Source organism: Halichoerus grypus, chromosome 5, assembly GCF_964656455.1.
Source record: "Halichoerus grypus chromosome 5, mHalGry1.hap1.1, whole genome shotgun sequence".
NCBI lineage: Eukaryota > Metazoa > Chordata > Mammalia > Carnivora > Phocidae > Halichoerus > Halichoerus grypus.
Genome location: NC_135716.1, coordinates 23,376,250 through 23,402,738, shown reverse-complemented (window position 1 = coordinate 23,402,738; position 26,489 = coordinate 23,376,250). Strand labels below are relative to the sequence as shown.

Below are 26,489 nucleotides of genomic sequence, written 5' to 3'. Positions count from 1 at the left end.
TAATAAAGTTAGTCATTTTGTAATATACACTTTGCTGGTATCAAGGTCTCTAACATGCAGCACTTGAGATTACGGACACTGGAGAATGAGGGATGAAGAGCAGGTGAAGAGAGTATCTGAGGGACAAAGACAAAAAAAGGAATTACAGGTAAATAACCAGATCAGTCAACTTTTAGAAGCTGGAACTGCAAATAATATTCAGCCTTAGTTAAGTACAGAGGAACAGTCTACAAAATATAAGATAAACTGAACTCTGAGTAAGATTCCATTTAATCCACTCATCTTGTATTTTTAAAGCTGAAATAATCTGATTAGTGTTTACTCACTTGGAGTAACTGGGTTTCTTAAGGGGAATATGGGGTCATTTCATTTTCAAGTGGTAGAAGAAAATACAACTCGTGTCATATCTGAAAAATTTCAATTTATGATTCCCTGATTCACCTTCAAAAAGAAGATATCCCTTACCAAATGTTAAAGGAAGACAAACCTCCCCATAAAATAGAAAGTGAGTAAGAATTGGGAAATGATTTCTATGAACTGATATGAACTAGAAATCATGACTAAACTTTATTTTATCCGAGGAATTGATCATGGTTCTTGTACAAAGGCTTCAGGACCATTAAATCTGAAATTCTAATCGTACATACAAATAAAGGTAGTGCCAACTGTGGGTTATTTTCTTGAAGGACTGTAATATCCTGGGTAATGTTCTGTCTCACAATGGAAATTCTCAGCTTGAACTATTAGGTCCATTTCAAAGTATTACAGGCAACTGATTTATTAGGTATTGTTTAAAAGAACATGTCACCTATAACATACACAAATCTAAAATGTAACCATCATGGTCCACACCCTTTGAGAAACTCTGTGCTAATGCACTATGTACTCAGCTTTTAAAGATGTGTTGATAATTAAGTGCTTATCATAAAATCTGCTCTTTAGACTTAGCAGAGCACACAGTCCATGCTCCTTTCGGTGCTCTGTTAAGGTAGAGATTGAGCGGTAGCTACCTTAATTTGACCAGCTATGGTATCCAACGTTATTTCCTTCAGTCCGAGTTACAGATTTTAGGTCTAACAGATTCAAACACTGTCTAAACATTTTTAAATGCATTCATAAATCTCCATCTGGACAGATGCTTGTCATCAGATTTACTACCAAAAATATGTCCATTTTTTCACATTCTAGATAACAAGCAGGTAGACAATGACAATAGTAATGGTTTTTAAGTAGTTATTTACTCATAAGGGGGACTGAGCATTTATTCAAGTATTTATTGGACTTCACTGATGAAAACTGACGTTCCATTTTTCATTTTAAAATGTTATCATATAATGTTAGTCATATACAGAGTCTACATATATGTGTGTATGTATAAATATATATACACATTCATATTTAGGTTTACAAAAAAAATAAAAACTGGAACATAACCATAGAATATGATTACATATATATGTATGCCTTCTCTCTCTGTGTGTTGGTATAAATATATATATACAGAGAAATACAGAGAGATCCATGTATGCATATATGTATATACATACACAGAAAGAGATGCTATAGAGAAAATTATATTTATGGTATAGTTCCATATATGTACATGAATGTATATGAATATATATGGTATATATGTGAATACACAAACACACATATAATATGTATATAGTTTTGTTTTGCTAGTTTTTGTACTCACATAAAATGGTATCCAGCTGCAAATAGTCTTCAATTTGTTTTTATTCTGCCGAAATTGTACTTAAAAGATTCATCTATGTCATATTCAATTGTCATTTACTTAAATTCACTACTGTGTAATATTCCACTGTATGAAAATCTACAAATTGGGGCGACTGGGTGGCGCAGTCGTTAGGCGTCTGCCTTCGGCTCAGGTCATGATCCTGGATCCTGGGATCAAGCTCCACATCGGGCTCCCTGCTCAGCGGGAAGCCTGTTTCTCCCTCTCCCTCTGCCTCTCTTTCCGCTGGTGCTCTCTCTCTCTCTCATGCTCTCTCTCAAATAAATAAAAATCTTTAAAAAAAAAAAAGAAAAAAAGAAAATCTACAAATTATTTAATGACAATAGCTATCATTATTAATTGGTATTTTTTTCCTTTTTTTTCTTCTTTTTTTAAGAGGGAGAGAGCGTGCATGTGTGCAAGCAGGGTGGGAGGGGCAGAGGGAGAGGAAGAGAAAGAATCTTAAGCAGGCTCCACACCCAGCGCAGAGCCCAATACAGGGCTCAATCTCATGACCTTGAGATCATGACCTGAGCTGAAATCAAGAGTCTGACGATTAACCAACTGAGCCACTCAGGTGGCCCTGCTGTTTTTGTTTTTTTGTTTTGGTTGTCCTGCTTGCAAAAACTGCTACTGTGAACATTTCTGCACAGGTTTCCAAATGTATCCATGAAAGACATTTTCTTCTGAGGAGTGTAATTATGCTTCCAGTGGGAATATGAGCATTTGATATTGCCAGAATTTTCCCAATTCACTTTATGCGTCATATGTATTGACCATTTTTACCCTTTATAATTTTTTTAACATCTATGTTTTCTGAGATAAAAATCACCTCCTTTTTTCTTTGGTTAGTATTTGCCTCATGTAACTTCATCTATTCTTACCTTCTTGTTAGTGAGACCCAACTTAATTACACTGAGTCAAAGGATACGCTCTGTATGATACTTCTTTCTGAAATTTGTTTCTTTTTGCTTAAAATGTGTTAATTTTTCTAAGTATTTTATATATGCTTGAAAAACATGTGAATTCTCTAAATTGTTGGATGCACAATTGATATATTTTTATTAAATGAAGTTTGTTAATTTGTTGTTCTAATCTTTTATATTTTGAAAATTTTTTTCTGTTCAACCTTTAGGAACACAGGTTGCTTAAAATCTACCACTGTGATGGTGGTTTGTCATATTTTCCCTGTAGTTGTCAATCAGTTTTTGTCTTACATATAGATTTGACTATATTTCATATATTTAGAATTATTATATCTCCCTCAAGAAATGAACCTCTTATCATTATGTATTGACTTTTCCCTCCTATGCTTTTTGTCTTAAAATCTAAATTGTATGAGTTTAATAATGCTATCTCAATATTCCTTTGGTTTATATTGCCTATAACTCAGTCTATTTTTTTTTTAAAGATTTTATTTATTTTTTTGATGGAGAGAGAAAGAGAGAACACAAGCAGGAGGAGTAGCAGAGGGAGAGGGAAAAGCAGGCTTCCCGCTGAGCAGGGAGCCTGATGGGGGGCTCGATCCCAGGACCCTGGGATCATGACCTGAGCCAAAGGCAGATGCTTAACCGACTGAGCCATCCAGGTGTCCCTCTGTCTATTTTTTTGTTACAGACTTTCCATAGACTTATATTTTGAGCGTGTATCCTATGTAAACAGCTTAGAGTTGAATTTTCTTTTTTAATAAATCTGATAATACCTTTTAAGTGGAAAGTTTAATCCACCCAGGTTCATTAAGTTTTTTGATAGCTGTTTTTTTTTTTTACCATCTTACTTTTAAAATCTTATTTATCTATTTATACATTTTTCCCATGTATCCTCTCTTGCCATTTTTTAAGAAAATAGAATTTTATTTTGTTGTTCCATTCCCCTCTATAGCTTCAGAAGTTATGTACCCATTTCTTATTCTTTCACTGGTTATCCTGAAGTTTCCAAGCATGCAGAGCAAAGTCCTAACACACTACCTCCAGACAATTCAAGGGCTTTTAAGCACTTTACTTCTGATCATTTTCCCTACAAACTTACATAATTGTTTTACCCAACACCTTAGTCTGTCTCCTTTTAACTGTACAAATAAGGCAGACTATGTCTGTTTAGATTTACCAATAGTTCCCTGATCTTTGTCTATGTGAAAATATCTTTGCTTGTTCTTGGAAAATTGTTTTCACAGGTAGGCAATTCTAGGTTGACTATTTTTGTGTTTGTTTTTTTCCTTTCAAACCTTAAATAGAATTCCTCCCTCTTCTGTTTTCCATCGTGGCTGATAAAGTCTGCTGTCAACCTAATTGTCTTTTCTAAGTAGTTGATATGTTGTTTCTCTCTAGGGGCTCTAAAAGGACCTCTCTGGCATTTTAATTTTTACTACGTGTCTGTGACTGAATTTATTTGCATATGTCCCTGTTTAGTATAAGCTATGCTTTTCTGTATCTGTGCGCTTATGTCTTTCATCTTTCAGTTCTAGAAATCTTCTGCCATTATCTCCTCAAATACTATTTGCCTATCTTCCATTCTCTATATTCTTTTCTCCTAGACTCTAATTAGATGCAGGTTAAAACAGCTTATTACATTTCTATAACCTGTCTACTTTTGATACTTTCCATCCCCCTCTTTTAAATATTCTGGCTAATGTCTTCAGATTTAACTTGTGACTAATTCATTTGCCTTCTATCATTTGCCAATCTGTTATTGAACCTATCCAGATTTTAAGTTTCAATAATTATATTTTCAATTCAAAAAATACTATTTGTTTCTTTTCTTGAACATTTCTAATCCTTTATAGTCTCATGGAGTTTGATCAATTTATAAATCTGATTTTCATTTCTTTAAACACATTATTTTTTATAACTGAGAAGTATTGTATTTTATAGCTTTCTTATAACTAAGAATATATTATATTCTTATAACTTATCATTTTCCTGGGTATCTAGATCCATTATTTGCAATTCCCACTGATTTCCCATAGAATGGTTTAAATCCCTTCCTGTATGGTTAATTTCTATAACTCATCTAAGGTTTATCTTCTGCCACAGATATCATGGAGGTGAAAATTGGAGTATTTCATATAGACAAACTTGTGTTTATTTCTGACAGGAGTCAGAGGAGGCTCTAAACGTGGAATCACTTTAGCCACCTTCAAGGTCCAGCTTAACGTAAAACAGATTCACCAGCCGCTTGCTGTCAGTGACTCCAGGCGTAGTCTCCTGAGTGACCTACATCAATGCTGGTATTTGTCTCAGCACATCACACTCCACGCTTGCTATTCACTTCTCCCCAGTCTGGGTTTAGTCCACTCTTGGTAAAGGGAAGACGAGAAAAGCTTCAGAAATTTCTCTAACTCGAGGAAGTCTAGCAAGGCTTTGAAAAGTACGTTTTATCTACTATAGTTGTTTTGTGAGGAGACAGTACTCCTACTTACTCCAGAAACCCAAGTTATAACACAAAAAATTCTGGTGAGGAGAATGGTAGGTAATCAATTAGAGAATGGATATACTGTTTAATTAAATAATAAATAATAAAACAAACAGTGTGGGGAACAAATTCAGGAGTAGAACATAGTAAGTCAGTCTAATGTGAGCTAGGGGTAACATAAGTAAATATGAAACATTAAGAAAAGAGAATTGACCAAGTTCCAGTTACTGACTGAATAATGTTTGCAGTTCAACCAAGATTAAACCTGATTCTTGAAAATGCCCACTGAGTGGAATCCACACCAAAGTTTTCACTCATAACTCTCAATCAACTCTCCTGCTTCTCAGCTGTAGTTTTTTTTTTTTTTATAGCTACCTGATTTCATGTATTTTATAGACCTTAGCTTCTACTACCTTTTTACTACACCATAAGACTAATACATAAAGCACTCAAAAGCCTAGAATATTCCCTAGTTACAACAGAATTATGGAGAAAGTTTCCAAACATGTATAATATGAATAAACATAAATTTAACCAGAAAAATATTCTTGTGATATGGTAAACTTGTCCTCTTATATTATCTTCAAAATGTAGCATATGGGGAAAATGCTTTGATAGCAGAACAAGTTTTCAACATCCATAGGACTATCTCCTTTCACATGCCTAGAACCTTCACTGTTGTTCAACGTTCAGTAGAATTTCTGAAAGTGTAAGTCTCCAAATTGCATATATTTCTACAAGAACTCATAAACAGATCAGAGAAAAACTACTCAGTACCTCAATCCAGGACCACATGAATTACAGGAGGTTTTCTTTTTTTTAAGATTTTATTTATTTGACAGAGAGAGATAGCGAGAGCAAGAACACAAGCAGGGGGAGTGGGAGAGGGAGAAGCAGTCTTCCTGGCAAGCAGGGAGCCTGATGTGGGGCTTGATCCCAGGACCCCGGCATTATGACCTGAGCCGAAGGCAGACGCTTAATGACTGAGCCACCCAGGCGCCCCAGAGCAGGTTTTAATAATAAGTGCAGGAATGGGGTTCCTGGGTGGCTCAGTCAGTTAAGCGTCTGCCTTCGGCTCAGGTCATGATTGATCCTGGGGTCCTGGGATCAAGCCCGGTGTCAGGTTCCCTGCTCAGCGGGGAGTCTGCTTCTGCCTCTCCCTCTGCTCCTCCCCACCAGCCCCCCACCTCACTCATGCTTGCTCTTTCTCTCTCTCTCTCTCAAATATATAAATAAAATCTTCTTAAAAAGTAAGTGCAGGAGGATTTTAATGCCCTAGGAACAAGTATTGCTCAGTTTTCTCATCTAAAAATTGCTAAAAGGTTGACTTAAATTCAAAATGCATAGACAACTGTCATTTGGTGTGGAGCCCTAAGTCTTCAGAAGGGTTTCAAGACCATAAAATAGTCTGAGATTAAACTGTAACTTACCATGGAGATCTTGGCTTATCCTTAACGACTGTGAAGTAAAAAACTCACAGGCATTTCATTTACTTAAAGATCTACTCACTGAGCACTCATTAGCCATTCTGACACTGTGCTAAATTGTGTAGATACGGCAGTGAACAAGACAAGACCAGTTTCTTCCCTCAAGAGCTTATTTTCATTACTATTAACTAAACTCTGAGATTATTCAGTAATATTTTTATTCATACTTTTATTTCTTGGGAGATTTTTTTTTTTTTTTTTGGTCTAACCAAAGCATATAGAAACTCTGCTTTTCCAGACACATTTTCAAGCAATGGCCTCAGCATCCTCAAAAAAAGCCACTCATGCAAGTGATCTGGTATCCAGATGTATCAGGGTGTGTGTGCGCGCATGCGCATGCAGTGTGGTGTGGTGTGGTGTGGCTAATTTCCTCACGATTAAGGAAAGCCTCCTCTTTCAAAAATAGAATGGATTACCTAATTTTTATACCACCTAACAAATGTATATGCACATTGGTAAAGCTCGGGAGGAAGCTAATGTCTGCTAGCCCAGAAATAAATTAGCATGCAGCTAACATCAGAGGAGGCAGGAACACTCACTACAAGTGTGAACACATATTTGATTGCAGGACTGTGTCTTTCCTAGGGCTGACCTTATAAATTAAACAGTGTAAATCTCAAGGAAGTGTTTTCTGAACATTTAGATTCACTGTGAACATTAGGATGCCCTTCAAATTAACATCGAATATTATTAGCCTATTGTTGGACATGAACTGCTTCATTACTGGTGACTGACAACACACACACACTCACACGGACACACAACTCCTAAAAAGAATGGGAGGAACTGTTCAAAATCTTGCGATGGGAAAATTAAAATCTGTTTAAGAAACGGTTTAAAATCTTGGAATGGGAAGATTTTTAAACTAGGATACTGAGTCTACAGAGGGAAAAACATTTAAAAATAGTAAATAAAGCTCTTTGCTTTGATGCTTAGAGGCACAATAACAAGAAAGCACCCACTGAACACTAAGTAACATCTGAACGTGCTGTATTACCAGGATTTTGCTAAACAAATTCCCCTCATATGGCCAAGTCTCAGGTTAAATGCTCCTTCCTCAGGGAGGCTCCTTCCTCAGGTTAAATGCTCCTCATCTACCATATTGGGCTTTGTGGTCATTCTATTCAAACACGGGGGTCTCTACTTCATCTGTTGTGACACTTGTACTCATAATGATCCATTAATGACTTCCCTACTAAACTGTAAGTTCCATGTGGGCGCAGACTAGGTTTGTCTTATTTTCTCCTTTATCATCAATGCCTGGCGCAATGTGTATTTTTGGAGCTAATTCATTAAGGAATTAATGTATAAATGAAATAAAGAGATGCATCCTAAACCCATCTTTATAAAATGTGAAAGATTGGGGCGCCTGGGTGGCCCAGTCGGTTAAGCGACTGCCTTCGGCTGGGGTCACGATCACAGGGTCCTGGGATCAAGTCCCACATCAGGCTTCTTGCTCAGCGGGGAGCCTGCTTCTCCCTCTCCCTCTGCCGCTCCCCCTGCCTGTGCTCTCTCTCTCTTTCTGTCAAATAAATAAATAAAATCTTAAAAAAAAAAAAAGAAAATATGAAAGATTAACTGGGAAAAGTAACATTTAAAAAGAGAATAGGATGAAAGTGAAAAAAAAAAACATGAATGTATCTTATATCTCTGCTTATGGATCTATAATAACTGTGGCTTTACCCACTCAGAGGAGTGAGCATAGAGAAATTCAAAGTCACACCTCTTGTAGAATTCTCACCTTCAGATTACTGTTTCTTTGAGAAATGAGGATGTTGCTCAAATTTTTTTTTTAAAGCCAGAAGAATGTCCAATCTCATTTTAAAAGAAAAATGAGCAACCTGTTCTCAAGCTGATTGCTTCCCAGTTGGAATAGAGAAGAGAACACAGGACAATGGCACCTTTCATTTGGGAGCGGCCCCATCAAAAACGATGGGATGCGGAGCCACTCGGCAAGGACAAATCCATGAATTGTGGTAAATGAGTGACCTCATCAGCATTGCCGTCATCACTGCAAATTGTAAAAGACTGCCCTGCAAACGGCAGAAAATGGGTATGAAGAATAAGAGTAAACGGTCTGAAAAAGTGACCAAATTAAAATCTGTGGTTACCACCTCGATAAATACATAATCTGCAGTTTTATGAACGATCTTTTATGTTTACTTGTCCCGTAACTTCCCCAAGTCATCACAATCATTCCCGACGATTCTGGGATCAGCCCTCTGGATTCTTTGGATCATTTTCTTTGATATTGCTCCTCCCCGCCCCCCACAATGGCTTACCTGTAGTGTCGGGAAATCTCTTCTTCCACCTGGGTAATGAAATCACATTTGGTGCATGAGTGTTCTTTGCCTTCCTTGACAGCCGGCTGCCCATCTGATCCTTGCAGGTGGTTGGCTTCCTGTTTGACCTCCGAAGCTTGGGACTCATGCACACTCTCGTAGTGGAAGAGGAGGACATCTACGTCAGGGGTGGAGAACGCGCACTGGTGGCACTGGTGTTTGACTCGCGAGCTTCCGGCTGCCCCCGGAGACAAGTGCAAAAGCAAGAGTGCACAGTGGGAACAATTACTTTTTCTACAAGCAAATGGGTAAGTAATTTCTCCAAGGTGCTTTTCTGGGCTGCAAAGGCCTCTGGGACAGAAGGGACAGTGCTTAATGGTACATTTATGAATGTTATGGAGCTGCTGATAGTGACGGAGGAGTGGCCCCACTACAATGACGTCAGGGCCGTGGCTTTTGGAGTATCTAAAGTCACAGAACTGACAATTATAGCTCGTTACCATATTATCCTCTGCTCCCTTGCTGGAGAAGTCCTTCTTTTTAGCCCCACTAGAGCCCTTGTCTGCCTTGGCCATTGGCTCCCCTTCTGCACTTTTGGCTAGATCGTTCTGATTAATGACAGAGCCCCTGGAAAGCTTATCATTCAACTCTGGGTTAAGGCCGCCTGACTGCGCTCCTCCGTGCTGTTTGCCATAATGTTCTAGCAGTTTAAGCGAGCTAGATGACTCACAGCTGAAACTACAAAATTTACACCAGTAGTAACTGGTGGCCTCTGTACCATTTTGTCTCGAGGAATCGAGGGGCTTGATGGGCACTGAGTAGCCAACAGGAGTGTCATCTCCCGTCTTGACCGTGATCTTGTCCTGCCACTTTCCCAAGTCTCCAGAATCACTGGACCGAAGTGCAGGGATGGACTTGTTAGAGTTTTTCTCTGAAGGCTTCGCACCCTCCGAGGAGGGGAGGGAAGCTTTGATCTTGTTCGGGTGTGTCTGAAGAAAATGCTGTTCCAGTTCAGCTGAGGAGCTGCCCATGTAAGTGAAATTGCAGAATTTGCAGCGGAAGTACTTGGTGTTTCCCTGGCAATCTGGAGTTTTCCGCCCGATGCCAATGAATGTTCCACCCGAAGTGACCTGGTACAGAAGAGATGGATGTTACTTCAAAGGTATCGTTAATTTCGTGCTCTCTGTAGGAGGGAGGAGGGGATATGGCCAAGTATTCCACATCAAAAAATACAATAGTACTTCTGCTTATTATGAAATCACTTGAATAATCAGAGCCAAAGAAATGCACTCTTCATGTCTCAATAGCTACTCTTTGAGAGGCTCATTATGCTAAACATTTTTGGCCAAAGTAACAGATAAAGATAAGTAATGAGGACTATAACTAATTCAATGGATTTAATAAATACTTTTCTTAAAAAGCCAAGAAAACAATTTTCAAGTAAGTAGGTTTTACTACGGTCTCCTTCAAACCGCATGCTTGCAGAAGTATCCAAATCACAGTGGATTTCTTCTCATGAAGTTAAGGGTTGCTGTCAAAACTAGAGGCAGTTGCTTAGAGATTACTCAATGCAGACGTTCTCCAAGGAAATCCTCTGTTCAGTTCCTATAGCAATGAAGCTTTGGGCAAAGATGAAGTCTACCTTTTGGGTAAAATAAAGGTGCTAAAATGACCACACAAAATGCCTTATGATTAAAGCCCAAGCAGGCACTCTGAGACCAAAAATGAAATGAATGCAGTGGACCTTTAAACCAAAAATGAAACGAATACGGTGGACCTGAAGTCTTGGTGAAGAAGGTCTAACGTAAAAAGTTTAAAATGTTTCCCAACCTAGGACAAAGGAAAAGAAGAAAACCTTCCAGGGCCTCATCTGATCAAGGCTCTGTCTCAGTGGGTCATGGGGATGTTCAAAGGCCAAAATAAAATTGTCCCACCACAAAAATGATCACAGCTCTCCTTTCTATCCAAAATTATAGAACTGTACAGCATTAGGGCAATGAAGTCATTCAAAAGTCACTTTATATAAAATCCTTCCTCCATGTGCCCTGCAAAGGGCAGCTGAACTAAGCGCCACTGCTGAGTAACCAAAATTCCTGGTTTAAAACAGAGTTTTTGATAGAAATGCTCCAAAAAAGGGAGAGATTTCCTCTTCTAACTATCAGAGAATATCTGAGTTTTTCTAGCTACCAGATGTAATAGATTAAGCACGTGACATAATCATGTTCTGCCTTCTTCAACAGCTGCTCAAAAGTGACATGCGTGATCACTGCTCATATCCAAATCACTCCATGAGGAAAGGCTCAAGCATCTCAAAAATCATTTAAGAAGTTCTACTTAATATGCAAATAATATTCCTTTAGCACGCTGAGAAACATGCTTGCACCTCTATTGTACAGGACTGAGAATGCAGTCCATTCTGCCACTTAAAGAGAGGTTGTGAGATTGATCAAAAGATTTAACCTGTCTGGCCAAGAATTATTCAGCTGGGGCCACCTCTACATTTGTTTCCAATATTACAGTTCCTGGAAATGTGCATGATCACAGAAACAGCTCAACACTTACTGTACATTAAGGTAATAATTTACAAACGTCTCCTACAGCCTTTAATCGAAGGATGACAACGTTTCACTTTGGGTGATGTCTACATCCACCATGGCAAGCACACAGACTCCCATCTGTCCACAACAGCCAGGCAGCATCTAACCAGGAGGGGAAGAAGGGGGCGCCCTCCCAGCCAGCAGCCTGGCCACTGGCTGTGTGAGACATGTCAAAGCCAGACCGCATGAGGATACAGCCGATATACCCTTCTAACCTAGCATTTCAGTGACTAGAACGACTAAAATGTGCCCTGGAATGTCATCATATTGCAAAATCCCTCCATCTATTTCCCAGCTCACTAGGGGTGAGGAGGAACCTTGTTTCCAAAAACAAAACAAAGCATTTCAGTGGGATTCCATCAACTCTGGTAACTTTGTTCAGGAACTTCAACTTGAATCAAAAGGGGCAAATGCAGAAGTATGCCCTTCTTCTCTCATGTGAGCAAAACGAGCAAACCAAAATTTTCTTGCTTTGGCTACCACACTGCTTCAGAGTTGTCGATCTTCCAAACATAAAATGATTTTAACTTCTGCTTGTAGAACAGGGATTCCTGAGAAACCACAATACATCATCACTGTATCTTTGATTTTGCAATCTCCAAGCCACATATTCCATGTCTACCCTGAAAGGGCTGAACAAGGAGCACTTAGAGGCCTAAGGAATCCCTAAACATAGGATGTTGAAGCGAATCAAAGTTACTACTACGCATCACAGCATCCCTTCCAGTATTTGACAAAAACTTTAAAAATAAAAATTAAAAAATCCAGGCTAACAATGACTACTATCAGGTGAAGAGACCGTGAAAGAAAGGCCGTGTGGTAAACAGACAAAAAAAACCCCAAAACTTCCAGTATCGCATTTTGGTTTAGGATTAACTAAGTTACCGTGAAAACCTCATTAAATCTTTTAAGTTGGTGGTATTTGTGTGTCTACAGGTCGTGTTTTTTACCTAGGAAAAACCAGCCAGCTCCATTATTATTTAAGATGCTCTTTCAAAACCACCCAAGCAAGCAAACAAAAACACAAGGATCTCATTTAATGACAAGAACAATAATATTGACATTTCTATAAGGTTATCTATTTGTCTTCTTGGTAAATAGCAGTAAATCATATTAGTTTTTATATTACTTAAAGCTAGTGTAACTAGCTTAAAGCTAGTTTTATATTACTTAAAGCTAGTATAGCCATTATAAAAATATGTAAAAAATTATTAAAAGCCAACTTTGGGAAACATTGTTACTTAGTGTTCTATTCCTTTGCTCTTCCAAAAAGATTTAAAGGCTACCCTTGCGGCCATTTTTATACTTTCTTTGTAAGAGATGGACACTTAAGTCATAGTGAAATAAACTGATGCATATCATTTAAATGCCATTCTAAAATAAAACATAATTTATTATTTTAGGAGACCATACCTAAGACTACTGACCATATTCATTGTATTTTCATGATCCATAAGCGTTAACTTAAAACAATTCTTTCGTAGGTTAAATACAAATACACAGCATCAACAGTTAATACAAAATAAGTGTTTGCAACAACAGTTTCTTGAATCTTATTGCCAGGAAACAGCACCTACACAGTCAGAGAATTATTTCAAACTTTTCAAACAGTCGAACCCAGCAAGGAGTAGAAAAAAATTCCCTCGCTATGACTAGACTGAAAAAAGAGATCACAAACAGAATAAACAGTGTAAGTTTCAATCTTTTTTCTTTTGCTAACCAGAATTATAATTACAACCTGTTAATCCAGCAGTTCCTTTGACATGGATATGCATATTTTAAAATTTCTATTAAACTGTAAATTATGTTTGGACCAAAAATTACACCTATTCGTTCATCTAATTAGTAGCCACTGAGTATTTAGTTTGTGCCAATCTCTGGAATAGATACTGGAATACAACAGTGAGCAAGCTAGACCACATCTCTGCCTTTAAATTACTTATATTTGAAGATCGAGATTTGTAGATAATAGTATTAATCTTTACTTGGATTTGTTTGCTCCCGAGGGAAGTTCCAGAAGTTAAAGTCTGTGCAAAGACACATTATTTAACCCCTTGGCACCTCAATCTCCTCATCCTTATGGATATAAATAACAGTGTACACCTTGCCATCTTACAGGATTATTGTGAGGATCAAGGGGAAGAATGTAGCTGAAACTGATTTGTAAACTCAAGATCGTGCCGTTCAATAGAACTTTCTGAGATGATGGAAATATTCTGCAGTCCACCCTGTCCAAGAGGGTAGCTCTGAGCCACACGTGGCTACTGAACAACTAAAACAGGGCTAGTGCAACTGAGGAACTGATTTAAGTAATTTTTATTGATTTTTCATTGATTTAATTTTAATTAACTGAAATTTAAATAGCCACATGGAACTAGTGTATGCCATGTTAGCATATTGTAAGAGTACTATACACATGAATGGGATCATTATTCAATAAAACTGGACTATCTAATTTAATTTGTCCTGCTAATGGGGTGAAAAGGCTAAACAGTGGGAACATGGTGAAGTCATTCACTGACAAACTCATAAACTTGTCACTCCTAGTGTTCTTAGCTGTATACGAAAAGGTTCGATTCTGTTGTTAAAGCTAATGCTTCTGTCTGACTTCCTTCTTGGACTGAAGGAATGATATTTTATCCATCCTTGGAAGTCAGCAGGGGCTCAATATACTTGGTTTGAATGAATGAAGTTATTGTGGTAGATGCGGGCACAGATGAAAATTTGTCCCCAAGGCCCCTGAGTTACCTGGGATGAGAACACAACTGTAATTCACACCCCCCTTATTGACTCAACCGGACATATTTGAGCTTCTTCAAAAAACTGAACAAAATGCATCTTTCACCCAAAAGCCAGCGACTCTGGAGCCATTTGCTTGTGAATTATAGTTAAACAGAAACACTAGACTTACCTGTTAAAGGCATGAAAAAGAACAGATTTGAAGTCATTTTTCACTGATTGAAGACTGTGATGGCTTTTCATTCCATTTTAAACTTAGTTTAAAAAACTACTCCTTCCATGTAAGTATGTTTCATGGCCTTTGTTTCTAATTTATTTACGTATGCCTTTTCACAAAAATGTTTCGCTGTAGAAGTTAGAAATATAAAGGGCTGGCTTTTTGCAAGGTCTTTAACCTTAATTCATTTACTTCCTTCTAATAATACGGAACAAAAACTGGTAAGAGTAATATCTAAAAGAATATGTCAAAGGAAAATATTTTTTTGAAGCCTCAGAACTCTTGAAATGACACTTCAGGACATGTACTTCTTGTCAGGGGAACAAAAAGGGTTGTTTGAACTAAATACAAACTCTTCCTCAGATGTGGTTCATTTTCAAGTACTATAATTGATAGCAACAGAGACAATTAGGAGGGTACTAATTTAAGGGGAGTTGAGGTTATGGGCTGATAGTCAAAACAGTAAAACCTTCACTTAATAAAAAGCTAAGTTGCTAAAAATCACTGCTCAAAGACTGAAGTTACAAATAGCTTGAAGAAATCTGTCAGGGCCGATCTCGGCTGAAAATAACTAGAGTCAGAATCAATGTGCTAATCCACACAGGGAATGTTTCTGCACTGTACAGTGCTTCAAAAAAAACCAGTGTGGCATAGAGTTTGCCACAGTGATGGACCTTTGGTGGAGACGAACTGTTAGACAGTTCAGTAACCTATCTAATTGGACGGTGATCTTCTTAGCCCCATGCTACCACACCCTATTCCTGGCTTTCCTGGAGTCACCACAGTTATTCCTGTAAATACTCTTTTCCACAAAATAAGTAACAAATCCAATAAAAAATTTGAATAATAAGAGCCAACCAATTTTTTTTTGTGGGGGAACCAAAACTTTATATAAGGGGTGATTTTAAGGGTAAAGTCCTGCATATTTTAAATTATGCACATTTTTATTATCAGCTTTTGGATTACAGCCATCAACAGTCTACCCCAACTGGTTTTCTCACTTCACTCGGCATAATACTGACCTAAGTCTCTACGGTTACTTGGTATTTGGGCTGACAGAATACCAATAAATCTTAAAGTCAGTCTCAAGAATTTGGGAAAAACAATATTCCACAGGGAAAAATGCAAAACAAAACAGAAAATGCAAGGCAAGTGGATTATAAAGCTGAGTGCGTGATCCACAGAACTCGTCTCCTGCATCTGACCCAACTTTGCCACTGGCTCAGGATGGAGAGAGGTAAGAATTGAGTGTTTGTTCTAAAGAGTGTCTTAAATGGGAAAAACACGAGAGTGGAATCACTGTGTTACATCCTTCCTCTAGGGAAGGGTGCTTTGTTGCATGCCTACTATGTGCCAAACACAGATGATCCACGGAGAAGTGATAGAGCCCCAAACCCCAGCACGTCTGTGGTCTGGGGCAGAAAGCTCACAAGCAAATAGATGACAATAGCGGAGGGTGTGCTTCTGCTGAGAGAGGTACCAAGTTCCATGACAACACAGAGGAAGAGAACCTACGCCCCAGTGACAGGTCAGCAAAGGCTTCCAGAAGGAGGTGACAACCAAGCTGTGGACTCACGAGCTAGCACTGGACCAGAGCCTCAAAAGCAGTGACTATGGAAAGGCTTTTCGGGTGCAGGAAACAAAGCGAATAAAGCACAAGACAAGCTCTCGGGAAATGTGAAGGGAGACTGGGGGTGAGAGAGAATTTGGAATAGTGATGTCTTATCGGAGAGAGAGAGTTCTACTGAATTATACAAGGATAATTAAAATGATATACATTTTATAGGAAGTAGACCTATCCTTCCTACAAAACGTAGGGTGGTAGCTCTACAAGCAGAATTTTTAACAAATAAAGGAAGGAAGGGAGGGAGGATGAAACGGAAGAAGGGAAGGAGAGGAGGAGGAAGGAGGGAGAAAAGAGAGAAAGGAAAAGAAAGGACAGGAGAGGAGGGGTGGAGGAAGGGGGGCTGGGCAGCAAGAGCAGAAGAGAAAGGAAAAGAAGAGAACAGAAGGGATCGGAAAGAGAGAAGAAGTAACTAAAGAAACCACTAAGAATTTGCTAAGTAAACACGAAGGGTGGGGGTGATAAAGGCGTCAAGCAGGGAAGACTGAAGCAAACTACTCAATTGTTCGTGGGGAGACACACACATCAGAAAGAAATCCAGGGTAACCCTGGCATTTCCAGCCTCGCCAACTTGGAAATGGGAGTAGAGAACAAAGAGAGGGGTAAACGCTAGGGAAGGAGCTAACAACTTGAGCTTTATGCACGTTGACTTTGAGGTGCCAGTGGAACATCAAGGTGGAGCCACCTATCAGCTGGAAAAACAGGTCTTAGAACAAACCACTGTTTACTATAAGATCCCCAAATATACATTGTTACTGGACTCATGAAAGAATTCAGGTGCTCTTTAATCTGACATCAGCAGGTCATCTAAGTATTAAAGGGGAAGTGGGAGACAAGTGAAGTATTTCTCAAGTCCCTCCCTGCAGCCCTACCCCTCACGTTCAGAATCCAGGGAGACCATACAGCTCTGAGCTCGGTCGGGGTATGCAAGTACGTGTCAATGAGACACTTTAAAGGCGTTCTGATGTCTTCTCTCCCGTTCCTGTACTTCCTCACAGGCAAAGATAAAAGTTTAATTACAAAGCCATGGAGAACATAAATGGGAGCCGGATGCATCTACTTAATATTTAACCTTCATAGAAAAACCAACCCTTAGATTGTGCCTAGTAACCGGAAGAGAAAAATACAACTCTCTGGCCATATATTAAATCATAAATCCCTAAAACAAAGTCCTCCAAATGAGGGGAATATGAACAAAATCAAATATGTGGATAAAATGTGGCTTCGTTTTGGGATAAAACACTGCCTTCTTAATTGATTAAATCAAAATCTGGCCCTTCCTCACTTTATCAGAACGACTTTCGGTAGCAAAAGTACCAGTGAAAATGGATCACAGTAATTAAAAATAGAAAAATGAGCAAAATTAATTTTCTTTTCAATGATTTCAATTCTGAGCCTAGTAAAAGTTGAAATAAGGCAGCATTACACTGCAGGGATTGGACGAGAGATAACCTCAAAGAAATCAGTGAGGTCCCCAAATTCAATGAGATTCACAGAGTATGCATCAGAGACCCCGTGTACCAGCTTTGTATGTCCTCCCTTACATACAATTGGCCCATCTTCCAATGCTTTTGTAGTTGAAGTAAACTCAAGTCTTGTATTTGGGAAGGTCATACGTCATAGTGGTTGTGAAGACTGGTTTTGCAGACAGGGCTCTGAGCTCAGTTAGGCTATGCAGTACATGCAAATGAGAAGCTTTAAAGGCATTCTGCTGTCTTCTCTGCCTCACACCCATTCCTGCACTTACTCACAGGCAAGCATCCCATGAACCCCTTGCACAACTCTATGACCTTGGACAGGTTACTTCAATTCCTCTATGCCTGCTTCCTCATTTAAAAAAAAGATGGACATAATAGTAATGTCTACTTCAAGGGTTTTTATGAAGAGAAGTTAACTAGTACACGGACAGAGCTTAGATCTACCTATGCACATAGGAAATCCTTAATAAATATTAGCTGCTGTCAGAAGTGAATCCAAAATTGGAAGAAAATCCCAAAAGACATGTACAATTTTGATTATATAAGCTACAGATGAAAAATAGTAGGGATCAAATTACAAGTAATACAGAAAAATAAATTTTACATTTGACTTCCAATTTAAATAAAGGTCTTTTCTGATATTCTGAAAATGCCCAACATTTACTTCAAACTTTAAAACCATATGATGAAGAAACCAAGAGGTCGGTGGTCTAATGATTCTCAGAAACAGACTCCATGAAGGAAATCAGAAAATGAAAGGGAACTGCTCCCTCCAAACTTTCCTGGGGTGAGACACTGCTTATGGATCCGTGTTTCCAACAGCTGCATGTATGCTGTAATTATAATGACCCAAGAAACAGAATGCACTGACTAATCCGCTGACTTGATATGGTTAGCAGGGCAGGCCATTTGAGGATAATTTTTTTAGCTTTTTAAAACATTTTTATTAAGAGTTAAGTAATGTTAAATTTGATTATATGCACTAATAACCATGATTTCTTCTAAACATTCTGCCTAGAGAGAGATACGGATATTCAAGAAAGCGATACATGTTCTTTAAAGGATAGCAGGTAAGCCAAAAATTAGAGAGAGGTCGACATTTATCACACTGACCCTCATGGAGCAACAACAGACGGAGACTTAACCAACAGGCAGGCAGTGAAGATGGTCAAACTATTCTATTCCACTGGGGTGTGTAACACTGTCCAGCTGGGTCATCTCCATGATGAACATGACCTGGTAAATGCGAGAACTTTGCTTTGCTTGATGGCCTTAGGGTGAGCATATGTTTTATTTTGCACACTTTATTACCTGTTAAAGAGACACAGACCTGAAAGCTGGTATGGCTTCATATGACAAACATTCTGTACTCTATAGACAGTCTGAAGTGATTAAAGTCTCATTCACTAGTTGTCCTAAAGTGCAATTGTTCTCCACTCAGAAAAACAAAGAAACAGAACCTGCTAAGATCTACAACTTCCCTCCTCCTCCAGATCAAAGGAAACTCCAAGGCAAAAAAATAAATATTTGGAAGTGAAATTCAGGAAAAGTCACAATAAACCAAAATGAGATTAATGTTCTCTGATTTTTTTTTTTTTTTTTTTTCTCCCGGACCAAGCTGTTAACCCCCTGTTCAAATGAATGTACTGGCATATGTTAAGGATCTATAAAGCTCATAAGAGTTAAATATGTTGAAAATACAAATACAAAGGATGACTTCTTATCTCTAAAATCTGTTCTTCCTGCTCCTAACGTGACACATTGTGCAACTCCGATAAAAATATTTACAGAACAGAAATGTAATGCTCCCAGCTCAAACACAAGACAGTAACTGGTAAGTGAATAGTGAAATTTTTTCTATTAACCTTCAAATTTCATGAAAGGCCAAAATAAATTTAAGAGCTGGAATCCCATAGCTATGGGAGTCCTGAATAATGCCGAGTGACAGAAAAGGTATACTAATATGGAAAGGCGACATGGACATCGTGAGCATTTATAAACGTGGTATACGTTAAACACTTTCCCGTGGGAAGCACATCTTGACAGGGCTCCGACTTTTATAACCTGATCTAAGGGCTCAGAGCTCCCCCATAAAGATGACGCAAATGCCCTAATGCACAGCACATTAAGGCCTAATGAAACAGCAAGGTTGGTGTTTAACAACTCAGGCCTCCATTCAGCAATGGTTTAAATATAAGCATAATAAAGCAGATTAAAAAGAAAGAAGCTGTAATTACTTTTTGAAGAGCTCAACCTCTCGTCCTATTATTGGTCTATATGTGAGCCTCAAAGTCTGAATACTGGCAATAAAAATTACATGAAGGGCTTCCCAATCATGTCACATCTATTATTTTAAAAAATGTAAGCATAACAATTGATAAAACATGCAGATCACATTTAAAAATTGAGAAACTAACATCCCGGTAGAGTCAAATAGCTCTAAGCTAGCCATTGTATCTTTTCTTGTTTTTCTTGCTAAAGAATTGACATCCTTCTGATTTCAGGGCTGGGCATGCTACCTCAAGGTATGGTGGGGGGGGTGGGGGCGGTTTGAGTTCAACACACAGGGAACACTGTCCTGGTTTTATGATGCCCCCTTTAAAGTGACCTCCATTATCCAACTGGGGCTCTATCTAACTCTGCAGTATAAAGAAACCTTGTGATTTGACACTATTTTTTTAGAAATACCTAATTCTTTGACTTCCTTATTTGTAATAAAATTTACACAGAAGTGAATATTGTCAGCACAAGTATGTCTAAACTTCCAATTATTCCCACAAATACATGTCAAATAATCTGGACTTGGAACTGGAAATCTTAACATTTGTTTAAATTATTTCTTTTTCCCAACTGTCTATCTCATGTTTGTAACCAAGTCAGTTCAAATTATTTAAAACCATCCATGTCGAACCAAAATATAGATCAAAGCCATGGAGTTCTTAAGTCCTCTCCTTCTGGCTTCTGTTCCTTCTTTCTTGGCCTAAAATGTCATAAATCTATCATTAACCAACAACTGTCCTGAATGTTTAAAAAAAAAAAAAAAAAAAGCCAGTTTAATTGAAAAAGATTAATGAATTGGTCATCTAATACTTCAATTAGCTTAAATTACAGATTTATATAAATAATTCCTGAAATTGACTGATTACTGGGCTGTAATACTCATATTTACCAACATCATTTTATCAGAATACACACAGCCATTAACTTCCTACAAATCTCTGACAGAACCGCGTTAAAGAAATTCTATAGTCAGCATTTTCTCCTGCACAGCCTTTAGTCCCCACACAGTTCAAGAGCCAAGGAAAGAAAGCTCTCACATGGCATTTCAGCACAAACATGTGTGGGTAAAAAGGGGAATTTCAGATGTGCTTTTATTCAGCTTATGCATACAGGGAAGCCGCTCACCATTTATTTCGGCATAAAAATATTAATAAGTTACTTATCTTCAGACATGTTTCTGCACCAACATCTGGTGTATGGGCAAAATACTTAAGATCAGCATTTGGCCCAAAAGTATCTTTAGTGCTCTATTCCTAAATCGAACAAAGTTAACTCTCTTTAGGCTCGTTTCTAGATCCAATTGTTTCTTTGAAATAATCATCTGCTTTTTTCCACAGACTGCTTTTTTCTATTTCTAGCCCTATGATTTCTCTGAAAAAAAAAAAATTGATCTTAACAAGATTATCTTCCTGCTTGCTTTTTCCTACCACTTTCTGTCTTCTTTACTACAGCACTTGGTAGACAGCACAGTCTAGGATCAGCTGTTTTATTTCTCCTTCTATTAGTTCAAATTCAGAGAGCTCACACATCTGTTTTATTTCTAAAATCTCTGCCCAGGAAAAGTGTCCAGCTCATTCTACCCAAACATAAACTTTACTATAAATAACTAAGAACCTAACAAATAACTGTTTGGGGGAAATGGAAGTGTGTTTAAAAAATCTGAGTTCTTCCAAATCATCGGCCTCAGTAATCTCGATTTTAGAGCCTTCCTGACAGCGCAGATCAGCTTCCCTCAGAAGTTGTCCCCAGAGTGAACAAACTGAAACTCCTGCCGGAAATCCAGGTATTAACATCATATTACTTGCTAATTATAAAACACCATTTCACATACTGACATTATTCACTTCTAGCCCTTTTATCTAAAACACGTATTTGCGTTCCAATCATGGTTTGACAGCAGAGTGTATCTGACATAAGACAGTGAAATGATCTTTAATAAGACAGCAGTTCAAAGCATGCAGCTTTCATGCATAATAACTATGTTGGCTTAATTTGCTGCTCCACAGAAATAATTCTATTTGTGGAAATTCACAAAGTAAGACGGAATTTTTAAGAGAGGTCTACAAAGATGAAACTGGCTTTTTAAGAGTTCTTTCTATCTCCCTTAAAGTGATAAGATTGCTGTTCTGACATTTTTAAAGGCTTGGAAATTTCTCTTCTGATTCTTTTTACAAGGACTGCAAAATATGTTCCCTACCTGTTATTTACAATTCCTTTGCCTGCCTTTCTTAATTGGAACCAGGTCAATAGAGAGGTCTAGAGCAAATGTGCCAGAGCTATTGAGTTGATCAAAATGACTGATATTTTAAGGGATTGAGGAGGTCAAGTAAGAATGATGTAATTTCATTAGTTCCCTGGTACTTCTTCTAATCATTCCTAAAGAAGGTTACTATTACATCTAATATGTTTTGAAATCCACTGGCCGAATAATACAATAAAAATCTACAGACTAAAACAGAAACTAATACACTTTCTCAAGCTGACCATGAGTTTCGACTATGCTAAAATTGCCAAAATGAAACGAATACATTTCTTTAGAGTCAGTTCTGCATTTCATTCTATTTGAAATGGTAGATTTTTTTTTCATTTCACATATGCCATAAACTAAAGACAGAAGAGTAGATCAAAAAGGTATGCCACTTTTAATAAAACCAGAAATCTAAATTACTGCTAAATGTTTTCATAAATTACTATTTTCCTTAAATGCAGAAAAGAATGCTTTATTGTCCCTATAATCAATGTAAACTTTTATTTCCAAATTTTCATTTGCAATTATGTTCCTTTTTCTGGAGTATATCTCTGCAACTGTCAATATGACCCAAATCTAGTCCAATTGGATTGACATTGAGTATAAAAACCAAATCCTAATGCCAGACACAGGAAAGATCCTCATTGAAGGAAAGATGATAGTGAAAGATTTCTAATCTAAAACTAGAACAAAGCATAAACTACCATCATGTGGAACCATAAAGATTAGTGGCATTTTTGGAAGACTGGGAAAACATCAAATTACCATGAAATATTTCCAGAAATATGAAGCCTAGCTAATCCCATGAAAAGACTTTTCCCAACCTAATAGAAATATTGAGATTATTTTCCATGATAAGAGATGAAAGACACCTCTGCATACACATTTGCCTAAAACAGCTATGGAATGTGTCCATCTGTCCTGCTGAATCTAGCAGGCCACCCCTTTGGTATCGGGAGCTTGATTTTAACACACGTGTACGAATTCACATTTCATTACTACTCGCTTTTTCTGTAAGAAGAGGTAACAGAACAGAGCACCAACCTGCACATCGTAGGTCCCATTTAGTAAAACAGGCCTTGAAGAATTGATGTCCTGAAGCACACCAGAGAGCACGGAACGGTTGACCTTCTGGAAGTCTTTGGAATGGCTGAACTGCACCATGTTGTGAAGGGCCAAGATTTTGCTGTCCAGCTCAGCATCCTGCCTGGTGCGGTTATGCAGTCCTAAGTGATACTTTCGGAAGTGCTTAATCAGATCTGTGGGGTCATTGCCGTAGTAACCATATCCACAGATATTGCATTTAAAGTCCTGAAGCTCTGGAGACAGAGGTGCCGGGTCTGGGTTGTCATTTACCAGTAAGTCAGTTTTGGATTTATTCAGTCTTACACCCCCATCTGAAGGCACTTGTGGGTTTTTTGAGGCCACTGAAACTGGGCTTGAGCCTTGACAATTGGCTTGACCACTCTGCGCTTGCCCTGTTTCCTCGGTAGCCTTTGGTGACATCTTATGATCTTCCTTTGTCTCCAATGAGTCCCCTGATGGGGTGCAGGCCATATCTTGAGGGTCATCTGCCTCTGCTCTTTGAGGAGACTTCAAGGGCTCACAGACTCCCCCAGCAGCTGGAGATGAGAAAGCCAACATATTTCTATCTGTCACCTCATCATGTGGATGCGAGGGAAGGTTTCCTCCTTTACTGGGGCTTTCATAATTGAAGCCAGCCTTCTCGCTCAGGACTGAGCTTTTTAAGCCCTTCTTGATGCTAGAGGATGGATCTTGGCCATGCAAGCTATGTTCCTCCTTATTATTCAGTTCTGCTGCATCACTCTGATCCGTATTTTCTGACATCTGATCTGCAGAAAATTCTTTGTTCTTTCCAGATACCTTGCTTTCTGTACCTATAGGCTCCAGGGTCTGGCCCTCGCCTTCGCTAGCAACGTTTCTCAGAGGGGGGTTCTTTTTCCGGACCATATCTGTAAAAATGCAAGGAAAAGGACATGCAAGGTTATCTGAAAGCTGCAGATATGTGATCTAATCTAGAGCATTTTACTTATTCTATTCAAGGCTTTATAAGGTGCATATAAAAAAACTTCCTCTAGGAAAAAAGTGTTTTAAAAATAGCAAAAAACGGAGACTAAAGCAAATATTTACACTTAGAATTATTTTTGTCATAGAGTGGCTCATTTACTATTTTTAAATGGTTTTATGAATACCAAGATATTGATTATTACTAGCTCTATTTTTCCTATTATTCTTGTCTGCCAAACATTTTTTGCTCACTTTCTTCAGTTATAGTTGATGATATATATATATATATGCTTATTTATAATCCTTATATATTATATATACACATACTATGTTTATAAAATAGGTATACATGTTTATGTTTACAGAATATATATTACATGTTTATTTATATGCTATGTATATATGTATATAAACAACATAAATTGGAACTCAATATTGTTACACACTGTGCAACCAAGATATAAATATAGTTTCAACCAAAATATCCTCATAGTCAAGAGACAGAAACAGCATGTTATAAACAATGTGAAAACTGCCCTATTACTTTCAGGAATGAAGGGTAACAAATGTTTCATCTCTGTCCTACTGATAAATCTCTTTAAGCCCCATTTGGAGACCTTGCCTGAAAGTCAGGAGGAGGACCTGGGACACATCAGAGGGACCAGGCTGGGTGTACTGGGGACTCTATCGAGCATGATGGGGAACCTCACTAAGTCCTGGGTTCTTACGCCCAGCCAGGTGGAGACAGTACCAATCCCACCAGCAGGAGCAGACTGGAAGATGACAGAAGGACAATATTAAATTGAACCATATGACATTGTCATTTGTAGCTCAGTATGGCAAAATGTTAGGTTTCCATGGCTCACCTTCACGTGCTAGCTCAACTAGGCCTTTCAAGTTCGTGGCATCAATGAGTACAGTCAAAATAAGAGCACTGTGACAAATTCCTCTACCAGAGTCTAATGAATCAGAACTTCGGTACGAGGAGATAAGAAACAATCTGTGTTGTGTCAATAACAAAAAGGCAGTCACAGAGGCTCGAGGGAGAACTGAGGTTCATGGCTCATGTTCCTTAATCCCCCAGCTGAAAAACTGCAAGTGCTGTGTGAGTTGTCACCCAAACGTCGCTTAGGAAAATCCACCTGTGACTGACTAATAAGACAAGGCTTCTTCACTGGCCGACTCTGCCACAGGGGCAGATTTAACATTTAGTTACACCATGATTACCCACGATGTCCTGAGAAAATCCAAATTAATAATAGGTGTCAGTTGTTTTCATCTATAATTTCTCACAGGTACTAAGAAGCCACCCTGGCTTTGGATATATGGGTGTACCTTCATTTCCGAAGAGCTGGTCAAGCAAAATTTTTGTAATATGAATCACTGAACCAAGATATTGCCCTCGTTGAGTATAAAGAATTGTTTCCAAGGTCAAAATTCTAAAGTCAAAATAAAGTCATTATTTAGTCAAAATACTAAATAATGTCAAAAAGTGTAACTGTGCTTAAGAAAGTACACTCTCCTTTCTGTATAACAATAACATTAGTCATTAAATATACATAGAATATGTATATGTTCCTCTTGGAACAACAACAACAACAACAGTTATAGGATGAAGGACTGAAGTGTCAAGTACAAGTGATGCTCGAGTCACCTGCATGACCAAGGCATGGAGTGGGGAGAGAAAATGGTCTTCACCTTGGTGTCATTACCGTTAGTCCTAAAGTAAACTAAGCTAGGTAACCCTTGTTTAAAAAAAAAAAAAAAAAAAAAAAGGAACACTGGTTAACTTTTTTTTTTAATGTTTGCATTTTAATGTCTCATCTGTTGATGTCGACATTTTGGTAGACATCTAGTCCTCTGTCAGAAGTGACAGAACTTGGGGACTTGTACCTACACACAGAAGAGTGCAGGGCAATTTTACTGGTAGTCAACAAAAGGAAAACTAAAAAGGAAAGAAAAAATAATAAAATGGAAGTTTAAGAAATCAGCTATCATTTAAAATACAAAAAATAATAATAAAAAAATATAAGACCTTGAGTAAAAAAAAAAATGCTATTCTTAACTTGGCCTACATTCTAGCTTATAGAGTATCAGCTATTCCTACACATAAAACTGTGCTGATTTGCTGTAGCGCCTCCTGCCTTTCCCTCCTGAATTTCCTGTTTGTTTTTTCTATTACACATAAAGTCTTTAGTAACCATTGCAATTTAATCTTTTCTTGGACAAATACTGAATAACCATACCATTTGTATTTCAACATTTTCTCCTCACTGTAAGTTAACCCTAACGATAGTGCCACCAAAATGAAATAAATAAGGTTACACAGAAAAAGACAAAAATCTATATGAAAGGCAGGATCC

At 38.0% G+C, this 26,489-nt stretch overlaps 1 protein-coding gene across 9 annotated transcripts in view; it reads right to left on the bottom strand.

The window, feature by feature from the left end:
- Nucleotides 1–26,489, bottom strand: part of TRPS1 (transcriptional repressor GATA binding 1) — a 255,464-nt gene that overhangs the window by 183,645 nt on the left and 45,330 nt on the right. For 8 of the 9 annotated variants that reach the window (XR_013447732.1, XR_013447731.1, XR_013447733.1 and 5 more), the window contains 2 exons: nucleotides 23,143–24,071; nucleotides 8,916–10,045 (listed from right to left, as the gene is read on the bottom strand). Coding sequence is in view for 6 of the 9 variants with exons in the window: in XM_036120295.2 (XP_035976188.2) it covers nucleotides 8,916–10,045; nucleotides 23,143–24,071 (2,059 nt within the window). In the remaining 3 variants the exon portion in view is untranslated. The remainder of the gene's footprint in view (nucleotides 1–8,915; nucleotides 10,046–23,142; nucleotides 24,072–26,489) is intronic. The other variant, XM_078072077.1, reaches the window with a different exon arrangement.